Source organism: Poeciliopsis prolifica, unplaced genomic scaffold (genome assembly GCF_027474105.1).
Source record: "Poeciliopsis prolifica strain line A6 unplaced genomic scaffold, Auburn_PproV2 SCAFFOLD019, whole genome shotgun sequence".
Classification (NCBI taxonomy): domain Eukaryota; kingdom Metazoa; phylum Chordata; class Actinopteri; order Cyprinodontiformes; family Poeciliidae; genus Poeciliopsis; species Poeciliopsis prolifica.
This window is the reverse complement of record NW_026562394.1, coordinates 1,923,349-1,945,500: the sequence shown is the minus strand read 5'-3', so window position 1 is coordinate 1,945,500 and position 22,152 is coordinate 1,923,349. Positions and strand designations below refer to the sequence as shown.

Genomic DNA, 22,152 nt, shown 5'->3' with positions numbered 1-22,152 from the left:
CTCTGTCTTCCAAATGACTTCATCATGGCAGACGGCCACACAGACCCTGGTTCGGATGGAGGTTTTTTATTTCTGTTAAAGGGGAGTGGTTCCTTTCCACTTTCACCACATGCTTGTTCAGGCTGGAGAAATGTTACAAATTAAACAATGAAATGCAATCAGCTGGATTTAAGCAAAAATCTCTTCAAAATGGAAGTAATTTGTTGTTCTATAGTCTTGATTTAACTGGATCACAGGTAATACAATTTGAGTATGACTTTGATAGTATTGTATTAAAGTATTTTGATTTACTTAATCTAAATCAGATGTCATTAGATATGAATTACACTTTTTTGTCTTGACATGATATGTGTTGCTAACTGGCACTACATAAACAAACTCAATGAACTGAAATGCCAAAGTGTTATGATGCCTACCTGCTGTTAAGTGTAGGCAAGCAGAATAAATATTACTGTGCTCACCATGTTGGAGTGAGTGTGTTTCAGGAGAATGGCGTGTCCATACAGAAGAGTTCGACTACCTCCACCTTGTGATGACTGAATAAAATGGAAAAAAGCAGAGTAACATTAATCATAAAACAAGGCTGATGAGTTCATAGCACATTTATGTAGAGACATAAAAACAGCTGCGTCTTTATAATTGTGTTGCTATGCAGTGATTGAGTGTGAAAGTAAATACATTGAACTCCAGAGAAGCAAAATAAAATATGTCAATGAAACTGCTATGGGACATGTCCCTAAGTGCAGCGCTTACCCACTTGTCCAGATCAACCGCCTCCAGTCATCAGGTTTAGGATTTGATGGGTAAAACAGAAACAATACATTTAACATAAGTGAAAAAGCATTGATTAAGCACATGCACACCATTTAAAGGGGATTACATTTTAAAACTATGGTTGATTGTGCAATACCTCATCCACAGAGGAGTTAGACAGCATCTCTTGCAATGCTCGCACAGACAAAGACTGTTCCAAAATGAAACAGCAAATTGCAAGGTCTGGTGGGACATTCTGAGAAAAACATAACCAGTGAACGGTGGTGGTTAGAGGGAGTAACAAATCAAAAAGCAATGAATCGTGTGAGTGTGTTGTACACCTGAGCGTTTGATGTGGTCTCCAGGAAACACAGCCGATTCCCAAACCCTTCACATGACAGACAGAGTTTGATCTGTTCCTTGAGAATTGACGCAGTGCACTGCAGCACCACTTGGTCATCCTAGAAAGAGGAAAAGTAAAATGCATTTTTGCTTGAAACATATGAGCTGCCAATTTACCAAACAATGAAGTCAAACAGAAACTTCATCTTTTGGCAGATCCTGTGTATCCCCCTATTTCATGTTTAAGGCACTTTAAAGTGTTGATTTGGAAGGGTGCGGGAAATCCTAAGGCTTTGTGCAGAAACATTTTGTCCTTGGTAAGACTGAGTTGAGGATTGTCACTCAAGGGACTGACACTCTTTGCCTGCGCATCATTCCTGAAATGCATTCTGATATTACATGCACCCCATTTCCCATTCATGGCTCTTCCTATTTAGAGCTACATTACAGATGTGTCTTGATCTTTCTGGAACAGAGAGACATATTTAAATGTGACCATTGAACAGCATGTCAGAGACGGATGCAAGCTTTGGTTTTATCAAGACATGATGTCTGTGCAGTCGAGTCTGATCACTGAGTTCTAGCATGAATAGAAACTCATGAGAAGCTACATTTCCTTTTCATCCATTTGGTAACTTCCTGTAGCTAAGTCCAACAAGTAATCCTTTTTTATCCACTGTGATGCTATTAAAAAGCTCTGGCAAGGATCTAAAACTTTGTCTATAAGCAAATAGGTGTGTAGCTGTAAGATAACGTTTTTAACTGCTCGGGCAGCTTCTTGATCCAGTGGTGCCCAAAATGAAGAGACCCACCACTGCCAACGGGTAGCAACTTCAGCATTTTAGCTGTTGGTTTTTTAAAAACATATTCAGCATATTCAAATTGAAGATGGGATTTTATTTATAAAACACACTTATTATGAAGCTAAAAACTTTTCTGTGAAATGTCATAATTATCTCTATTTTAATATATTAATATATTATATATATATTTTATATTTTTGTAAAAAATAAATATTTACGTTATTTCTGTAAAGCATGACCTCCTTGCCGTGGCAACAGTCACAGACTCTATGCCAGCTTCGATTCATTTAGCGTTGGCAACATGTGGTGTAAAACTTGAGCTCAACCTATTTTTTTGTTGCAGCTGATCGGCTTTGAAAAGTCTGATAGGATTGTTTGATGCTACAATCTCAGCAGAAACAGCAATAAATCAAGCAGACCTGTCCCTGCATGGACTGAAGCAAGCAGGTGCTGAATTGGATGAAGCTTTGAACCTGTTAATCCTCACACAGTAAATATAGAAGCCAGCTGAGTTCAAGCCTAAACAGCACCAGAGTGACAGTAACTTAATGACACATTGCTCACATATTTCATATAGTGCTGTGTTTCACACCAAGGGACAATATCTGGAGACACATCTAAAGTCCGTCATGTCAATGCATTCACACATGACTTGTTTCTGAAAATGACTTCTTTAACACTTGATACATTTTAACCAGCATGTAAGCACTTTAAACGCACCCGCCCGCCCTCCTGCCCAGAAATGTAGGGCACAGATAATCAGAGTCCGGTTCAGGCCACAAGAAAAAAAGACGTGAGCGACACAATGTTGGACTATAAACACTGACCCTCCAAATAAAGAGTGTAACATTACCACAGTCTGTTGCCAACCCACAGTGTCCTTCAACAGGCGGTAGCATGGAGATCTAAAAAGGGAAATATGATACACCGGCAACGGACACTGCAGCAAAAATAAACTAAATGTCTCTAACACTTAGATATAATACACTGAAAGTACACAGGAGAAAAATGATAAGATGAAAAAATGACTAACTCTTAATTTAGAAGAGAGTTGATGAACAATGTACTTTTGTTTGTGTTTTTATTTCTATTTTTTGGGGGGTTCCAGAATCAAATTCTGGTAAAATATTAAGCATTTCTGAAACTGTAGGAGACTTGTATTAATGAAGAACAAGAAAATATTTTATGACATAATATTATTGGGATCACTAAAAGGTTGTCTAAAAACCTTTTATGCAAACATCTCTCTTTCTTTCTTTCTTCCTGTTTTTTTTTTCAAAACAGAGATCTAGTTTTATTCAAACAGCTTCAACTTCTCTAGCTATTCAGACCACAATAAGAACCCTCAATGCAGTATAATTACAAAGTATAGGGCAACTGAGTCAAATCATCCAAGTTCAGTCATCTATAAGTATAAATTTCTGCTTATATCCTTCGTTCCATGATTGTTCAAAAATACAAATGTCATTCTTACAAACGTTGCATATGCCTAAATCTTAAAATATATCATGGAGCTTCTTTAATCATCTTCCTCAGAACATGAAAGTGAACTCCTATTCAGCCATCGACATTATTTGTTTTACAGGACTTACTTTATAAATTGCATTAAAAAGGTCAAGCTGAAGTTAAACCTGTTGTCAGACATTCCTGTACAACACCTTCAATTGTTTTATGAGGTCTGTAGTTAATGTGTCACGAGACAAAACTAATATATCAAGTGCCTGCTGGGATATAAATAGAGAACAATGCAAATAGCAGCCACCTGTCTTTGTCTGTCTCTGTTCTATCTAAGCAAAGAACAAGTTACAGAAACGCCCAAGAATTTTCACTTAACAATGTTTAACAAAACTTGTACTCCATGCTGTGAATGGAAGCAAACAGCACTTACTGTACGCAGGAACTGGATCTCTTCCTCCCCATCAGCGCCTTCTGCCATCCTCTCAAACCTTGAGAGAAACGGGAATCGGCTGCATTCACGGATCTGTGACTCCGAAGTGCTGTTGTGTTCCAAACATAGAGCAGGTTTCTGAAGGACAAAAAATAAATGTGACCCCCCTGCTGCCACTGGCTTACCCAAGCTGAGTTATGAAGCTCAGGGATTGACTGTTCATTATTCACAGCTGTTCAGAAACAGCATCATGAAGAGGTGGAGCAAGCTGACAAACTCACATGGCTTACCTTCACAAGATGACAGATAGCAACATGTTCAAACTGTTGTAATACTATTAAAAAAAAAAAAAAAAAAAAAAAACAATCTTCATGCAATGCAATTTACTAGTTTATTAATTTATTCATTTTCTTTTTATATATATATATTTAATCCGGTTTGCAGTTGAATTGCTTTTTGCATGATTTTGATCTTCTTCTAATTTCCGATGGCAAAGAAGCAAATTTTGTGGAATATATCCTGTTACATGGTGATGGCAGCATCTTGAGAATGGGTTTCTTCATGAGGCGCAAGGAATACAGGACAATCAAGGGCACACATAGACAGACAACAGGTGGTGCTAGAGCATCACAATCGTTTATCCTTTTTGGATAAAAAAGGACCTTTTTTCATGTACGGTGTGTACATGGAATAAAAGATAGAATTCTGCCCTAGTGTATGTGTACACTGTACGATATTGACGGACATCTTTAGAACTCTTTTTTTCTGGGTATAGTTGATTTAAAGCTGCAGTATGACACTTTTATAAAATATGTTGTGACGCTTTAACATGAGACAGAAAGATAATCTGTGAAAAAACTCAATGTCATCTCCCTTTTCCCTGTAGCCATTTGTAGAAATACAACTGGTACGCTGCAGAGTGTTGATGGAGTAGAGGCAACTTCCCATAAAAACTTAATCCGCCATCTTCGAGCCATGCCAACGAGACTGTGTATTCCAGGAGCTGTAGCCTAGCAGAGGTGTTGAAGAAGGTGCTGAACAAAAAGAAATAGTGTGAAATATTATATTGGCATGAGTAATAATTTAAGGAAATACTACTTAAAAATTCCCTAGCTAATGTTTTCTAGGAATATTATTTAGTTAAATGGTTTTAGTAAAGTTTATATTTGACGGGGTCGGAAATAATAAGAACAATGTTAAAATCCTAATGAACCGATTAGTAAACCACTAAACATTTTACAGCGGAAAACTACAGTTTTATCTTGTCATATTTCGTGTGGAAATTAACGCATGTCTTACCAGTCAATTTCCTCCTGGGGGCAGCAGCGGGCACGTGTAGCCTCCATTTCCAGTAGAACAAAAAAGAGTGCAACAGGGAAATAGTTCCCCATTATTTCAAAAACAAACGTTATAAGGTAAGACAGATTTACTTTCTGTTTTCGCTTATCTATTACATTGCACTTAATTAAAAAAAAATGTACACTAAACGAAATCATCCAGGTACTAACTGGTAAAGTTAAAACGTAAGTGTTCTGTGTTTTTTTTCAAAGTTAAGGTTAGCTTACATCTGTGCTGGTAGGTCACTATTATTAGCCATATTAGCTGGAGAACATGGTTTTATCTTCACTTTATTTCGGAAAGTATTGCTATGATTCCCGCAGACTGCTCTAACTTTGGAGAATGGCTATGATAAAGTATTCTCCTCCTCGTTGTAAAACCTGTAGGCAGAACAGTGAACGATTTCTTACAGAAGGCAAAGAAGGAGGAAGATCAGAAAGACCTTGTGGTCGTCTTGTATTTCTGTTTGAAGTTGGTGCAGAGAGGAATGGATCCGCTTGAACACATGCTGACAGACCCTCTGGAGTCTAAAGAGGAAGACGGAAGACAAATCACAGAGGAGTGTTTGCTTGGGAACTGTAAGGTGGACCTCCCAGAGGATCTGCTGGAGGATGTAAGATTTTGGATATCTAGAACCTGGAATACATTTGCAGATGATGTTTGCGCTTTTGTAAACATATTGATTTTTGTTTCCTTTTTTCACAGCCTGACATTTTTTTCTCTGTGCTGAGTGAAAACACCTGGGATGAAGTACTGACAGACTCCCAGAGACAACATCTTCAACAGTTTCTGCCACAGTTTCCTGACAATAACACAGAGGAGCAGGATCGTACCATCAGGGAGTTGTTCAACAACACCAACTTTAACTTTGGAAATCCACTCCATCTTGCACAAAGGCTGTTCAGAGGTGCTTTTCTTAAACTTTTCTATTGCACTTTCACCTACCTTGTAGCCCCCAAGCTTGTTCAGTTGTTGAATTATTTAGTTTTAGAGAGTCCACAATGTGATCAGTTAATCATTTGTTCACCGTTTTCTTATTGTTATGATTGAAAAAACATAGAATAATGATAAATTGCATATATATTAGCATTTTCTTTTGATTCATAAAAATATTAAATACCTACACCAATAGGTATTTAATATTTATTGGTACTAAAAACCTTTCACATTAAGCCATTTTTTAAAAACCAGTGAAAACATACAAAATGATTGCATATCTGACAGAACTTAATTCAGCATTTTTTTGTTTTTTTTTAGTTCTTGCCAATTATGCTGATTTTTCAATAAATATTTTGATATGGCATTCATTTATGTTACTATTAAAAGCATTGGTCTTCCAACTGAAACATAGTGTTGCATTATTAGGTCTAATTGGTGATATTTTGAAGACAAATTATTGTCTAAAGTCATAAGTACTAAATTTTTTCAGAAAAAGTTTTTGTTTGTTGGTTATAAATGATGCTTTGCTTTCCATTTAATTTGGGAAATCTTGAATGTATGTGACGTAACAAAAGGTTGCCTTGATTTTATTTGTATTATACCTACCACATCTCTGTTGTAATGTAACTGAATGAACTTTTACAATGCTGATCTTCTTCATCTAGATGGTTACTTCAATCCAGAGGTGGTCAAGTATAGACAGTTGTGTGCCAAATCCCAAAGGAAGCGTCAGCTGCATTCCCTTCAGCAGTATTACCACAGACTCTTGAAGCAGATTCTTGTTTCCAGAAAGGTTCAGATATTTATTTTCCATAGTAACAATTTATTTACGTTTTGCCCACATCATATTTCTTCAACTTACAAGTCTTTTTATTGTCTTTGAATAAGGAGCTGCTCGACTTCGCAGTTCAGAATGGTATGGACTTTCCACCCAAACGACGGTTGCCAAACAGGACTCAGGCTGAAACACGCGAGTCGAGAGTGAGAAGAAGACTGAGCCGCATCCTGAAGGAGGTCAAAGCTGAGTGTGATGACAGCAATGCTTCCTCTGATGATGAAGGTCTGTCTTTTGTTTGAGATCTATCGCTGCAGATAGTATTTACCTGTGTATAAGTTGTAATTTGTGTCGGAGTAAACAGCATAAAAAAAAGGTATCTTTATTATTTCCTAATCCAACTCTCTAAAAATGTTTATTTTATCTATTTCTTTGCCTGTTTTTAACCCATCTGTTTATCTGTCCGTCTGTCTGTCTGTCTGTCTGTATCCATCCATCCATAGAAATTTCTGCCATAAATCTGTTGAGCTCTTTTGGATTTCTGCTTTAAAAAATGCTAAAAAGAGGCAACTCCAGAAATTTGAATCTGGAAATATTTTCAAAACTTTGTAGGAATGTTGTCACCTCTGGGCTCAATACAATTAAACAGAATTTTGATTACTTATTTCATAAATGGAATGAAACTAAAAACACCCAACAGCAGAAAATGAATGAATGAATGAATATTTTGTTGACCATCGCTTTTCTGTTTTCCGCTACCATGTAACTTAGACATGTCAGTGTGGAATCCAGCCCCTCAGTCACCATCCTCTCCCACTCCTACCGTCTCACTCAGAGTTCTTCCTAGCCTCTCTACACCAGACATGAAGATCACAGGTCAGTAAATTTTTGCCTTTGAGGTGACAGCTTTGCTTTAAGCCAAAAATGCATCCCCCAGTGTTCAATATATTGTTTTTCTTTTTACAGAAAAAGCAGAATTAGGGGAAATGGATCTAAAAGTAATGCTGCATCATCATCGTGAGAAAAGGAAACGCCAGCCAGTAAGTTATAATTTGAGCAGAAAAATTTCTAGGATTTAAACTTTCCGTGTGTATGTTATGACTAATTTGGTGTCATCAGGATCATCCAGACTTGATAACCTCTGATATCCACCTTGGGGATGTTCTCTCAAGAGCAAACATTGGTCGGAAGGGAGCTTTGCGTAAGTAAATCTGCTTAAAGCAAACTGCTCTTCCTTTAGGATTTTCACTCAGACCTGGCCTCTTTTTTTTTTTTTTTTTTTTTTTTTTTTTTAATCAATCAGCGCTTTTTGACCTGTTGCTTCCCAAGAAGAAGATGAGAGATGAGAGAAAGAAAAAGAAACTGAAGGCAATAAAAGTGGAATCTGAGGATCCTTGTGAAATTCTGACTCCTTCAGACTCTTGCTCAGCACCACCAATGAATATCATCAATTCTTTGCCAGAGGCGCCTTCCACACCTCTCGCCAACATCAAGGAAGAGTGAGTCTAGTTCTCGAGAGCGTCCTGAAGCCCTTTTACCTGTTGCTTTGAATCTGACTCTTGGATTGTTTATTATTGTTATGTTATTACTATTATTGCAGAATTGTGGAGGAAGCTCAAAGCAGCCCTGTTGCAGTTGAGGAAATAACCGCCAGTTTCTTCAGCTTGTTGGAAAGCATCTTCAGAGCAGAGGGTCCAACCAGTACCTTGATGGTATGTTCTCATGTTAAAGCGCCACTTCAATTGTGTTACCACATAGCTAATATCTTTTGATATCTCAGTTGGAGGAAAAGGTTCAGACTTGGCAGTCCTCTCCAGCCAGTTCGCTCAACACCTGGTTTTCATCTGCCTCATGCTGGTCAGATCTCGTTCTTCAAGCTCTGCAGTTTCTTGGAGGAGAGACTAAAGGTAAACTATAATCAACACTGGAGCTGAAATGACAAGTTTTGCACAAATTTTTATTTTAAAGCACCTCTGAACCTAAATAATTTTTATTTTCATTTTAAGCCTTATTACTCCCATCAGGAACAGTAGTTTCAGACGGAAGTTTAAAACTTTCACTTTTTAATGAATTTTCTTTAATTCACACAGGGTTAAAATCAACAAGGTTTTTAAAGTACGTGTTGATTTTAAAGGTTGAAGTTTCTGTTCTGCAACTTAGAAAAGAACATTTATACAAATATTGCAGGAATGTCTGTTTATGTATTTATACCTGGCTCTGTAATCTTTACCCACATTGAGTTAAAACTCATCACCCAGTACCAGTATCATTGTTAAAAATGATTGAAGACATTCCTTTTCCTTCAAAAATGGAAAAAGAACTGTTGAAGTTAATAAGTAAAAGCTGAAGATATAACATTTTTCATAAATGTTAAAAGGACTCAATTGTTACGGTGCTGGAATTGGAATTGAACCAACAACTCTCCTGTGCAAAATGACTTTGTCCTTGATTGATATACTGGCATTTAAGCTTCTGTAAAATTTATCATTTTTTTGTTGATCAGATGGCATGATGGCGCTCCCTAGTGGCTTTTCTCCGTTTGTGGAGTTTGTTGATGAATTCCAGCAGTGGAGATGGATCGGTAAGATGGCTCGTTCAATGTCTTACCTTCTTGATGGTTGTGTTTTTGTATCCAGAATGTCTGGTTTCAAACCAGTGGTTTCTTTCAGGCCCCACTCAGGACACAGAAAAGGACCTCAGTGCACTCTGTCAACTCTGGCTGGACTCCAAAGACTTTGTTGTCAAAGTTGTACAAATATTCAGTTTTAGTTTAAAGTACTGTTATGATTTTCAGATTTTCACTTCATATAACTCTGTTTCTTTGTTTCTATTGTTATTTTTCTATGTAGACAGAGAATGAAGACCTGTTGGAGCTTACGTCCGCCACTCCCAAACTGTGAGCCTTTAAACATGTTACTTTTTTGGGGGGGATGTTTTGCAGTGTCAAAATAACCGTTTATTGACTTTACTATTGCAGTTCAACTGATTATGTGGTGCGGCCGAGCACTGGAGACGAGAAACAAGTGTTTCAAGTTCAGGTTTGTGCGTGCTGCTGCAGTATTTACACCATATCACACCTAATCTCAATGTAAGCTCTCTAAATTTTATGTTTTGTGCATTAGGAGCAGCAGCGATATAATCAGCCACACAAAGCCTTTACCTTCAGGATGCATGGCTTCGAGTCTGTGGTGGGGCCAGTTAAAGGCGTGTTTGACAAGGAAATGTCCTTAAATAAAGCCAGAGAACATACACTGCTTCGCTCTGACCGACCACCATATGTCACCATCCTCTCTCTGGGTTAGAAATCTTTTATGTTACCACGCAGCAACAGTATGCTGGGTTTTTTATTTTTTAAAGAACATTACTGAAAACCAATCCTGCCTCTGTTTATCTTTTTTTTTTTTTTTTTTTTCAGTTCGGGATGCAGCTGCCCGGTTACCCAATGGAGAGGGAACAAGGGCGGAAATCTGTGAACTTTTAAAAGATTCGCAATTCCTTGCTCCAGATGTCACAAGTGCACAAGTACTACGATTGTTTTCCTCTATTATCCTGCTTTTTGTTTGAGCAATGTTGACGGGCTTGTGTAACTATTTGTTCACTTTGCAGAAATGGATGCTGGCTTTGCATTACACTGCCTGGTTTTACCTGTTAATAGACAGCTTATCTTTCCATTAGGTCAACACAGTTGTCAGCGGGGCTCTGGACAGACTTCACTATGAGAAGGATCCCTGTGTGAAGTATGACATCGGCCGCAAACTGTGGATTTACCTGCACCGCCACCGCAGTCAGGAAGAGTTCGGTAAGCAGGAATCTGCTTTAGAAAAACACATTTTAACTAACTACGTTATAACTAGTGATTAAATAATCACTAGTTATATAATACATAAATACTACAATTTTGAAAATTGAAAGTAATATACTTGATATATATATATATATATATGTCTATTTTGCTTTTTATAAAGCTATTTATCAGATTGGTGTATGAGTTTTAGTCATTTCTGCTTCCTGAGCTCAAATGTTTTCTGCTTCATTCAGAGAGGATACATCAGGCTCAAGCTGCAGCTGCAAAGGCAAGAAAAGCTCAGCAGCAAAAACCCAAACCAGCATCTAAACCGGTGAGTTCACTGCCTCACATATTGAAGCAAAAAGCTAGCTCTCATCTCATCTGAGCAGAGAACCTTATTCCACTTTGGCAGAGACTCCAAAAAGGACTTCTTTCTCCTTCGCTAAAGCTGTATTTGTGAAGTGAATGACTAATAATTCTCCCACCTGAGCTTTGCATCTCTGCAGCTTGGGGTTGGCCTATCACATAAAACATATTAAAGCAATTGAAGTTTGTATTGTTATCACATGTCATTTGACTAAATGATTTTGGTTTTTTGCTTTTATTTGTAAAAGAAGGTGATATTTGTATTTATATTGCAGAAGTCTGGAAGTAAAGATGGAAGCAGCAAAACATGTGGCTCTCTGGAAGCCAGCCTGGACCTGGGCTGTAATTCCATGTCTCCAGTCCCAACAACTCCAACCCCAAACACTCCTGGAACCCCCAAATCACCTCTACCTCTCTCTGCTACAACCCCAACAAAGACCGGAGTTCCAGACACGCTCAAAACCAGCCCGGGGTCAGTCAGAGCAAAGCATTTCTTTTGTTCACGACTTTGATTTTATCTGCCCAGTTTGAATGTGCATCTTCTTCTCTCTCTGGCAGTGTTCTCCTCGTCTCTCCTCCATCGCTGCCTCAGCTGGGAACGATCCTACCCACGAGTCAGGCTTGTCCGCCGGCCTCCCAGCCAGTAACTTCCCAGCAGGCAGCTCGGATAGTGAGCCACCTGGCGGCGGGCTCCCTCCCTCAGGTCCGGGTTGTTTCCAATCAGCCCAGCGGTCTGGGTCCATCAGCTGCCGCTCAGCAGGCCACTCTGGTGCATCAGACTTCGCACCAGATCCGAATGCCTGTATCCGTGGCAGCCAAGGGCATTTCACAAGTACGTAAAACACAAAGGGTTAACTGTTTGGCTCCTGCTTTTTTACATTTTAAAAAGGTAACAAAACAGGTTAAATACCTTAGAAAAAATTTATTTGGGTAAATTACTTGCAAATATATCATGCAGATCCGAGTCAAAGAGAATTGTACTTTCTGTTCAAATTAACACCAGATTTCTGTGGACACTCTTTGTTCCACAACGAGCAGTACTATCTATAGCTCTATAATTAAACATACACAGAGGCGGGTCTTCACCTACATGCCGTTATAAAGCGCCATTTAAACATTGTCAGCCTTGGGTTGAGCTATTTTAGGAACTGATCTGGTCTGAATTGCAAGCAAGTACAAACTGATTGCTAAACATCAAGCATCAACAGTAAGCTCCCTGCTTCTGTCACCAAGTATGTTTTGCTTTTTTTGTGTCCTGTCTGGCAGTGTGGCACTCAGAATTGTTGTCCTTGTGCCAAGGTGAGGCCCAACAGATTTACTTTCACAAGCGAAGCATTGCAGAGTTTGCTATGATTCTTCACTTGATGTATATATACAACTTTATTATAAATTGCTTTGGGTTTATTTCAAATGTGATGGAAACAGAAGAAATCCAATTAGAAAAAAGAGTTAATCCCAGTCTGTGAAGAGGTTTCTCTTGATGTTCACTAGAACATCAAGACTAGTGATGAGTTAATGTCCACTTCAATCTATCTGGTCAATACCAGTAAAACACATGGAAGTTTTTAACTGTACTGTGACAAAAGACAATGACATTCCAGGAGTATAAACACTTATCTTGAAGTTGTACTTTTCTTTCAAACAGTACAAATATATATTTTTTCTTTTGTGCAATAGGCTGTTGTTTCTGTGCCTCTAAGAAGTCCGTCTGGTAGCAGTCCTGTCCAGGTTCCAACCAGTCTCTCTGTGTCGGCTCTTAATGTGAGCAAACCTCAGTCCGGTTCTCCAGGTAGCCCCGCTAACAACCCCACTCCTCCAGCTGTGCTGCAAGGTGTCACCTCCCCGAACATCAAACAGGTAAAGAATTTTATTCCAGCATGCAAGGTTGACGTTTTGATTGAAAATGGTGGTTATAAAAATCCACATACCTAAAAAAAGAAAGTCAGTGATTTCTGAATTAAAGTTTTATTTGCTGCTGCTTCAGGTTTCCATCACTGGGCAGCTGGGAATGAAGACTCCAAGTGGAGGAGGGATTCCATTAACTGCAACAAACTTGCGTATCCAGGGTAAAGATGTTCTCCGTCTCCCCCCATCCTCCATCACCACCGATGCTAAAGGCCAAACAGTGCTGCGGATAACCCCAGACATGATGGCCACTCTTGCCAAATCTCCGGTCGCGACTGTTAAGCTCACCTCTGACTTCCTGGGCGGGGCCGCCGGCGGCAGCAAGAGCATATCAGCCACGCTCCACGTAGCACCGCCTCACACTTCACCGTCACCTGCCTCTGCTACTCCGCCCAGCACCGCGGAGGCGCAGACAGCTAAATCGGGCTCCGTCACCTCCACCTTGCTGAAAGCTGGAGGAGAAACGGCCATAAGGCTGATGCCGACTTTGGCCGTCAGCGTGGCCGACCAAAAATCCAGGACCTTCTCCACCGTGGCGTCCCCAGACAAGAGCAGTGCAACCATCCGCATAATGCCTGGCCTTGGGGTCATTCCCCAAAAACAGGGCCAGACCATCACCATGACGACCGCCAGTGGAAGCAAACCACTAGCAGCGTCTACATGTGGCAACATTGTAACCATGGCAGCCAGCGTTGTGGCTGGAGCGAAAGGCATCACCATGGCCCCTGCAGCCTCCGGTTCACCGCTGTCTTTGGGAGCAGCAACAGCGACTGTGAGACAAGTCCCTGCATCGGTTGTTACAACACAAACGGTAAGAAAATGTCCGTCTGAAGGTAAAACCGAAGGTCTTTCACCAAAAGAATGTTAGTGTAAGGTTCTAAAGTGTTCAAAATCCTTAAACAAGTCATAAACTTCAGTGTGTTTCATTGGAATTTTATGTGAAAAACCAACAAAAGTACATCATTGTGAAACGGATGGAATAGAATGCACAATTTTCAGGGTTTTTTGTCAGCTTTTTTTTTTTTATTTAAATCTGAAGTGTAATGTGAAGTCCTGTTGTGCTTTCTTCATTTTAAAACCCCAAAATAAAATTTTATGTTGTTAAGCAATACCCAAAGCACCACACTTTTCAGATTCTTGGTTGGCAAAGAAATTTAAAATCTTGTATCAGTTTCATTCCTTCACAAATCGTGTTTGTCAAATAAAAGTTAAATTTGTCCTTTGAGCTGTCTAAAAAAATCAAACATGTATGAATATTTTTGTAATCAGGGCCAAATGTTTTGAGCAATTTTTCCCCACCAACTTTACTGATTCGGTGCTTCATCTTTTTGTGAGGTGAGCCAGGTTAAACTGCTGTTTAGAAAGGCCAAAGGTTTTCACTGAAAAACCTTTAGCCACAGCTGTAAAAGGAGGAGTCATGTAATCACATTCTAGAAGAATGGAGTAATTCTCACAGAGAGCTACTAATTTTTTTTTTTTTTAGATATTGTGTTTCAACTCGACTATAAAAATCTCATCGCCAATGTTTGAGCATTACTTACACTGAAACATGAGCTGTTAGAAACTAAGAGTATCTCTGATTACATTTAATTATAATGCACTGTTACTCTTACTGCAAGTGGTAATCTTGCTAAGGAAGGTATTGATTTTTTAAGTAGCAGTTATTTTAATTGATTCACCCAGGTAGCCCGGGAGAGTTAATATTTTCTTTGGTGTGATTGCGATCGGTAGGGAAAGCTACCTGCACGGATCACTGTACACTCTGTCCTCAACCAACCCCTGAAGAGCAAGAGCATGGTGACGACTCCAATAGTCAAAGGGAACCTCAATACAAAGTGAGTCTGTTCAGTGGCGATTCTGATCGAGTTCAAATAATAAAAAATGAAATGTTTTCCCTGTATATTTTTATTCTTAACATGACTTAATTGTGGTTTTTCCTGAGCAGTATCAGCAGTCTGGGTAGGAACATCATCCTGACCACGGTGCCTGCAGGAACAAAGCTAATAGCGGGGAACAAGCCGGTCAGTTTCGTCACCGCACAACAATTCCAGCAGCTTCAGCAACAAGGCCAGGCAACACAGGTTTGTACGAGCCATGAAACACAATGACATTGTTCCAGAAAACTGTTTGGCACATTGTGGAGAATGTTGTGATCGCTAATACATTTCTTAAAATTTTTATTATGAATCCATCAACAAATGTTTTTGAAAAATTGATTATGTTAAGAAGCCTATTTTTCTTTTCTTTTTTTCTTTCTTGCTATCTTGCTTTCCAAATTTGGCATTCATGAATGTAGAAGTATTGTTTTAAGAGCTTGGATTAGATTTTATCTGTTAACATTGGGTAAGTAAGTCAGTAAGTAAGTAAAAATTATATCCTTGGTTGTAGAAATATTTGCACATTAATGTACAGTCATTAATATGCAATAACTGGAAAATACTAGAAAAGACTAGTAACTTTTCCTGCCTAAAATTTTCCTCAGGCTTTTATTTTATGGGAAGTGTAACAGAGAGGCATTTAGCATAATTAAAAATAACTTGGTGACTTTGTCTCTAGTTCCTCATCATGTTCAAACTTCTGCTTATTGTCACCAGGTATGAAATACTCCAATACTTCACACAACTACTGATCATAAAAATCTTGATGGTTTATCTGAAACATTGACGTATAAAGACGCTCTATCCACTGATATTGTTATTTTAATTATTTATATACTCCTAATAAAAGACTGGAGCTGAACTCTTCTAAATTAGGTAGCACCTAAGCACAAGAGATGTGTTCTCCATTAACATGTTTATTGATAAAGATTATCTGACACCTGAACATATCAAATCGCTATGACAATTAGTCAAGGATCCAAAGCTTACAAAACTCATTTATGCCGTATGCTTTGATTTTGTTTTCTTACCTGGTTAAATTAAAGTTATCCAGGACGTGTTTCGGCTCACCGAGTTGAATCTCCTCAGGTTCGAATTCAAACGGTCCCGACTCAGCAGCTCCAGCACGTGGCAGCCACTTCCCCCAAACCCGTTTCAACAGTGGTTGTCACAACAGCACCATCGCCTAAATGTACACCCGATCCTCCACCCGCTCCCCAGCAATGACTTCACCAGCAATACATGTTACTGTGAGGGTTTGTATGAGATTGACATGTTTTCTGTTTGAGTGTTGACATATTTAAGATGTTTTCTCCTTCACATTCTCCACATTGTTAGTCTAAATTATTTGAAAGCAGGGTGATTAAAAAGATAGACCCTTTGATTTCCAGACATTTGCTAATTTGAATGAGGTTGTCATTTGAAAATTTCAAAAATCAGATATGGTTGTGTTTATTTCAATGTTGTGATTTGTGTTCTCCTACAAGGTGATGTATTTAAAAACAGATCATAATGTTTCATGGTTTCCTGTTTCTTTTTTAAAAATCTTTTTCCTAAAGAACAAATAAACCACACTAATATCTAGATTTGTCCTTTATTTCAAAAGATAAAGTTTATTTGGCCAAACATCTGGCTTGTTTCAACATATGAAGCATTATTTTCTCATTAACACAAAATGAAATGAAATGAAATTGTGATTTAAAACAAAATAGAGAGACATGTAAGCATTGTTTCACTCTTCATCCGACTCTTCAAGTAAAGCTTTATGAGAGCTGGTCTTAGAGGAAGTGTTTCGCATTCCGATCTCGACATCCCGTCTGTTTGCTGAGAATCTTGTTGTGGTACTGTTGGAACAAAGATAAAGGCAAGGCAGTTTATTTTTATAACATTTTCAGCAACAAGGCAATTCAAAGCACTTCACATGATTTTACTTTGCCATAGCAGTGGCAAAGTAAAAGTAAGAGGACACAATGACAGGCTGAAAGTGACTATAATGATACAGCAGTTATTGATTCAAGGCAGCTCCAAGCAAACACAATCCCCTAATAAAAACAAAAAACAAAACATATTTTATAAGTAACTGTCTTTAAGGTTCTAAGTAAGTCACTCAAACTGAGAAGAAATGATAGATTTAATACTCTCTGGAGATGAATCTAAAATAAATAAGATTTATTCCCAAGACTTGATTACCAAAAATATAGCTAGCATTAATTTTTCTTTGGAAACTCTAAAAGTGCACAGGTATAGTAAAAACTAAGTGTGCTTTTATTTCTTGGGTTTGTCAGTGCAGACTGAATATAGGTAGTAATGTGACTTTTGTACCAAACTTTGTCCTTCCACTCAACTTTATATTGATATACTTGAATGCAGCATTCAGACCTTCTTATTTAGCAATTAACCTTTTTATTCATCCTCTTTGTGGAACTTTTCATTCACTGTCTGCTGGACGTCTGTCAAGTCAGCAGTCTTTTACCTGATGTGGGAGTTTTCTTCCGCTGCAAACCATAATTATTCAACAGACAGAAGCTTAATTTTATCTATATGAAATCTTTCTGAAGATTATCCATAATCAAAATTAGACACACATCTTTGTGAAGTAGAATTTCTTTTGGTAAATTTGAAATGATGGAGAGCTCCAAAACCAACCTTGCTTCATAAGAAAAGTGATTGCATCCACCTTTATAATTAACAAACATGGAGTTTTCTCTAGCAGAAAATACTCTGCCAGTTTGTGACGTTAAACTCAAATGAATGTTGGTTATAGATCATCAACTTAAAGGGCAGCAGCAAATAAGAATGTCCCAAAATTCTTGTAACAGTGATGTAATCACATTGTTATTATAAACGCTTCATGCATCTCATAAGAAAATCTATTTAATGTGAAGATTTTGAGTGTGACCAAAATAGCAAAAACAGAAGAAATCTGCAAGTGGAAAAATACCATTTCACAGCACTGAATACCACTACTATGTGTGGAAAAAAGATCCACTGGTCTCGTTTCCACAAACAGTTTTGTAAACACTCTGCCCATTCCTTCCATTGTTCAAGTACTTTCTGCGCTGATGTAATCAACGTCATTTTCTTGCTGCATTCCAGAGCCGGTTAATCTTGATGATCGCAACTTAGAGCCTCACTTAACCGCTGTTATAGTGTCTTATTATGATCAAGCAACTCCACCATTATAGAATTTAAAATAGAAATCTGCAAATATTTTTCATAAAAAGAGACACCTGGATGCATCTGTTTAAAAAAAAAAATCTTTTTTGATTCAGTTTGTGAAGATACCATAAAAAAAAGTAAGTGTATTCCAAGTACTTTGTTGTGTTCTTATCTGCAGATGCTATTACTTAACTATTCAACATTTTAAATCCTACAAAGGTTGATAGATGAGATACTTACAACCAAACTATGGAGGCGGTGCAAGAGACCAAAATTAGAGACAGCGCTAAATGCCAGCAGAAGCACATTGTGACAAACATCATGTTGTCATGTAGTTTCTGGTCCCACTTGTCTCCATTTAAGGGGTAAATAACAACTCCAATCTGGAACGACAAAAGGAGCCAATAAGACAACATTTACAAAACACATTTAGTTAAGTTAGAGGCAAAATTACAATTGAATTTAGCAAGCATGCATGGATTAGAATTGTCTATAATTCTCTTTGATTTTTATGCATTTCAGTCCAGTCTGCGTTGAGAAAATTTTATGCACCGACCCTTCATAAAACAAACTGATTGTTTGGGGTGAAAAACTTCTTTAAACAGGTAATTTGTCAGTTATAAATGTTTTCACTTCTTGAATGAATACCTTCTAATTCTACTGTAAAGTGATGTCATTGTACTGAGAGACTGAAAACAAACATGACGTCCCATAGATCTTTATCGCTTATCACTGATCTACAGGGTCTTACAATGACATCCGTAACTTCCTTGTGTTTGTCATTTTAAAGCTACATACTTTATTCAGACAGTATGTAGCTTTAAAATACAATAAAGCTGCATACTTTATTGTATTATTTTATAGTATTCTGTTATGATTTCATGTGGCAGACTAACTTTGTAAAGGTTTTTTTTTTTCCTTTTCAAATTAAAGTGAAAAGTCTTCAGTACCTCTGAGTTAGTATGTCAGAATTATTTTTTGCTTTGGTCTCTAGATTCTTTGAACATTTTCACACTACCATTTTTGCCTATTCGTCTCTGCAAAAATCACTAAAGCCAAGACAGAGTTGAATATGCTTTGATCTAAACTTAATTTAGTTTTCATCTCATTTGGTTTCTATCCACATGTTTGATTAAATTACAACGCAGGCAGATTCTATTTACAGGTGCATCAGGAGGTTGTACTGGGTATTATTTACGAGTATCCAAGAAAAGAGTTGAACACAAATGATTAAAATACAATAAAGTTATGTGTAATGTGACAAAAAAAGGATGAAAAGTTCTTGGTGTGTGAATACTTTTTCAAATTCCCCATAAGGTAGCAAGATAAGTCAGATGTTGAATAATGCAAATAGTCAGACAAGATAAAATCTCCTTTCTCACCTGGTAGAACCAAGAACCCTGCAGGATGAACATGTCTGCCCTGAACAGCTCTAGAAGAATGTTGTTTCTTATGAAGACCTCCAGCATGGTGCTGGCCGATCCAGCGAAGACGGCGAACAGCAGGAGGGTATGGATGTGAGCATCCAGGGGCTCCCGGCCGTGTACATGGTACAAGAAGAGAAATCCTGGGTGATTAGAGAGAGTAACATCCAAATGAAATCGTTTTACACACATCAGAAACGATCAATGAAAAGCAAAAACAAAAAAGTTATTTACCTTCAACAAAAAGAGCCAAGGAGAGAGCAAGGCGGTCGGCACCAACCGGCACCCGTTTGGTTGTTACGCTGGCAATCAGTGTTATTCCTGAGATCCCAAAGAACAAATACATGGTGCTGTGCTGCCAGTTCATCAGCTTGACCCAGGAGGCGTTCTCCCGATCATAGAGACGGGCGTGTGGACCGTCCACAACAAACTGCTCCACCATCATACCTGTCACAGTCAAAACAACATGCAAATCAGATGAACCACGTTACATTTGGGATATTATGTTACAAACCAACATCATATCCCAACTGCAGGAAAGTTACACTTGGTTTTCAACCTTTTTTTTTTCTTTTTCCAAGCAATACTCAATTTAGTTCCCTTTACTTTAAAATCAAAAAATAAAAGCAGTCAAAGAGTCTTTGCCAACTAAGGATATATTCTGATGTAACAGTAATAGTTGCATTTAATAAATTTGGACCTCGGGGTAGAGTGGCAAGACTGATGGCTCTTTTAAAGACAAGCACAGAAGACATGTAAAAGAATGCGCTGTGATCAGATGAGCCAAATAATGAGTAAACCTAAAAATCAACACCACAACTCTATCTGAATAAACCATCCTAATGGTGAAACGGTGTAGTGGCAGCATAATGGTGTTGGAAATGTTGTTAACACCACAGAAAACGAGGGCTGGTCAGAGTTAAAGAGCTGAGTAAGACTCAGTTTTCAGAAAAGTTTTTTTTTTATTTTAATGGTTTCTGGGTCTTATTCTTTTAAAATATGCTCCTTATGTCAGGAATAACCTCCAGAACACATTTAAGTTACATGTGTTACCACTTAGTGACCTACAAACAACTGTTAAACACTGTTTTTAAATTTATTTTTCCCTTTTTAGCATTAAATTTGCTTTATACCATATTGATTACTGTGACACTGTGTTCTAGTTTTGTAGTTTCCAATTCATGTATTGAAAGTTTTTTGCTGCTCAACTTGACCAGAGCTCATACAGGAGGATTTTTACATTTTGTTTCTCTGCAGCTTCAGAACTTCATGTTGGTCTATCAGATAAAATCCAAATAAAATACATCAAATGTGTTTGCATAGCAAAGATTCAAGAGGATGGTGAGCAATTATGGTGGGTTTGAAGGGAAACTCACCGACAAACGATGCAAAGACTTTGAATCCTCCTTCAACGTATTCCATCCTCCTTAAGAAAGGAGGCATGCCATGTCTTCCTTTGGGTTGGCTCGTCTTCCAGTAATGTTGGAGGACATGCTTCACTGTTAGCCAGAAGCCATACAACAGAAAAAATGTGCCTGGTATAGCGTGTCCTCCAAAGTTGGCCATTGTTTGGCCTGACAACAGAAGGAATGAAGTTTTGCTTAGTCATGTCACACACAAACACAACTGTTTTGTTTTTTTTAAGTCAATTTATCTCTTCTGCCATAAAAAGCATTCAGCTTGGAGATGTTAAGTTATAAAACTCACTAATCTGCTTAAACAACAGCATCTGGCAATGGGAAACAAACATTCCTCAGATGTTTAATGTCATTGAACAGGTGTTTAATTTATAAATACAGCCAGGAATATCCCTCATCCTACCCAAACAGGAAGGGTTTATTTACAGACAAGATAGTCTCTTATTGTATTCATTCAAATTTCAAGCTTTTGCTTCGTAGGGAGAGCTGAAAAAAACATTCAAACAAGATTCCAGACTAACATATCCAGTTTCTGTAAAATAATGGAAGGCAGTTAGTCCTTCACTCCTTTTTTTTTTTTTTTTTTTTTTTGTACAGAGGTGTGATACTGGGCACACACTATGGGTGTGTGCAGTCACCTACAGGTGAACAAGTTTTTCCTGATCCGCCTCATTTGACACTACGTGACTTCTGCTTTACCTACATCTACTCTAATGCCAGCATCAAGAAACCCGAGCATAACAATCACAAAGCAGAGCAAACGTTATTTCCTTTTTCCTATACCAAGTGAGAAGCTGATTTTACATGAGCTAAATGTTAAGATAAACATCTCCTTTTCCAATAATTAATGACCAAACTAAACATACCTTATTCTCTCGGCTCTTCAATCCCAAGTAAAGCTTTTAGTTCTCCCTGCAGGTCAGATTCACACTGAGAGCTGCCTGCTCTGTGTAAACCGTGGACACCTGTTGTGTTTCTTCCCTAACCTGTACTGCCACAGCACATAACCACACCTCTCATTTGCACTGGCTTCAGTGAGCTGTAGCACATCCCTCTGAGACACATCCAGGCGGGCAGCGTCTGCTCACAGCAGCTTGTTTACGCAGACATTCATTTAACAACAAAAGCAGGGCGTGCCACCTGAAACCAAATCTTTGTGATATCAATAAAAAATAAGCTTTTTAAAAATATATTTAGATAATTCTAGTAATTATGTAAATGAAAAAAAACCTCCTTTTTAGTTTTTGATAAACCGTTGGTGCTGAATTGAAATAGCCCAGGCAGTTTTGAGAGACTTAGAGGAAATGACAGACGTGCAGTGAGAACACAGATAAATGATTTGGTTAATGTGTAAACCGTGTGCACAAGGCAACAGTGT

General features: G+C 38.1%; 3 protein-coding genes across 8 annotated transcripts in view; 1 reads left to right on the top strand and 2 right to left on the bottom strand.

Moving 5' to 3' along the window:
* Positions 1–3,975, bottom strand: part of LOC129368545 (ryanodine receptor 1-like) — a 44,309-nt gene extending 40,334 nt beyond the window's left edge. For all 5 annotated transcript variants that reach the window (XM_055043574.1, XM_055043577.1, XM_055043575.1 and 2 more), the window contains exons 1-5: positions 3,787–3,975; positions 1,095–1,214; positions 911–1,009; positions 754–774; positions 462–536 (exon numbers count right to left, since the gene is read on the bottom strand). In XM_055043574.1, coding sequence (XP_054899549.1) covers positions 462–536; positions 754–774; positions 911–1,009; positions 1,095–1,214; positions 3,787–3,834 — 363 coding nt within the window. In that variant the 5' untranslated portion in view covers positions 3,835–3,975. The remainder of the gene's footprint in view (positions 1–461; positions 537–753; positions 775–910; positions 1,010–1,094; positions 1,215–3,786) is intronic.
* A 1,151-nt stretch (positions 3,976–5,126) lies between these two features.
* nfrkb (nuclear factor related to kappaB binding protein) lies at positions 5,127–16,357 on the top strand. 2 transcript variants are annotated; one of them, XM_055043739.1, is made up of 26 exons: positions 5,127–5,201; positions 5,597–5,737; positions 5,830–6,031; positions 6,729–6,856; positions 6,952–7,123; positions 7,610–7,714; positions 7,805–7,878; positions 7,958–8,039; positions 8,142–8,337; positions 8,439–8,550; positions 8,619–8,745; positions 9,342–9,419; positions 9,508–9,584; positions 9,688–9,734; positions 9,816–9,876; positions 9,961–10,135; positions 10,254–10,360; positions 10,514–10,637; positions 10,877–10,956; positions 11,267–11,463; positions 11,550–11,823; positions 12,669–12,848; positions 12,976–13,707; positions 14,628–14,731; positions 14,842–14,977; positions 15,863–16,357. In XM_055043739.1, exons 2-26 carry the CDS (start codon positions 5,612–5,614, stop codon positions 15,998–16,000), a joined length of 3,834 nt encoding a protein of 1,277 aa, XP_054899714.1. In that variant the 5' UTR covers positions 5,127–5,201; positions 5,597–5,611; the 3' UTR covers positions 16,001–16,357. The 2 variants fall into 2 exon arrangements, with proteins under 2 accessions (XP_054899714.1, XP_054899713.1); XM_055043738.1 differs by lacking the exon at positions 5,127–5,201 and having other exon boundaries at positions 5,393–5,737.
* On the bottom strand, positions 16,354–21,993 carry tmem45b (transmembrane protein 45B). The gene is made up of 6 exons (XM_055043740.1): positions 21,641–21,993; positions 20,733–20,930; positions 19,591–19,803; positions 19,315–19,499; positions 18,173–18,315; positions 16,354–16,617 (listed from the first exon to the last, which is right to left on the bottom strand). Exons 2-6 carry the CDS (start codon positions 20,920–20,922, stop codon positions 16,506–16,508), a joined length of 843 nt encoding a protein of 280 aa, XP_054899715.1. The 5' UTR covers positions 20,923–20,930; positions 21,641–21,993; the 3' UTR covers positions 16,354–16,505.
* Positions 21,994–22,152: the final 159 nt, after the last annotated feature.

Coding starts and splice junctions, on each gene's coding strand:
- nfrkb (XM_055043739.1), top strand. CDS start 5,612: ATGGATCCGCTTGAACACATGCTGACAGACCCTCTGGAGTCTAAAGAG. Junction 7,715..7,804: donor ACCAGACATGAAGATCACAG/GTCAGTAAATTT, acceptor TTCTTTTTACAG/AAAAAGCAGAATTAGGGGAA. Junction 9,420..9,507: donor CCAGCAGTGGAGATGGATCG/GTAAGATGGCTC, acceptor GGTTTCTTTCAG/GCCCCACTCAGGACACAGAA.
- tmem45b (XM_055043740.1), bottom strand. CDS start 20,922: ATGGCCAACTTTGGAGGACACGCTATACCAGGCACATTTTTTCTGTTG. Junction 18,316..19,314: donor AGGGTTCTTGGTTCTACCAG/GTGAGAAAGGAG, acceptor TTGTCGTTCCAG/ATTGGAGTTGTTATTTACCC. Junction 16,618..18,172: donor ACCGCCTCCATAGTTTGGTT/GTAAGTATCTCA, acceptor TTGTTCCAACAG/TACCACAACAAGATTCTCAG.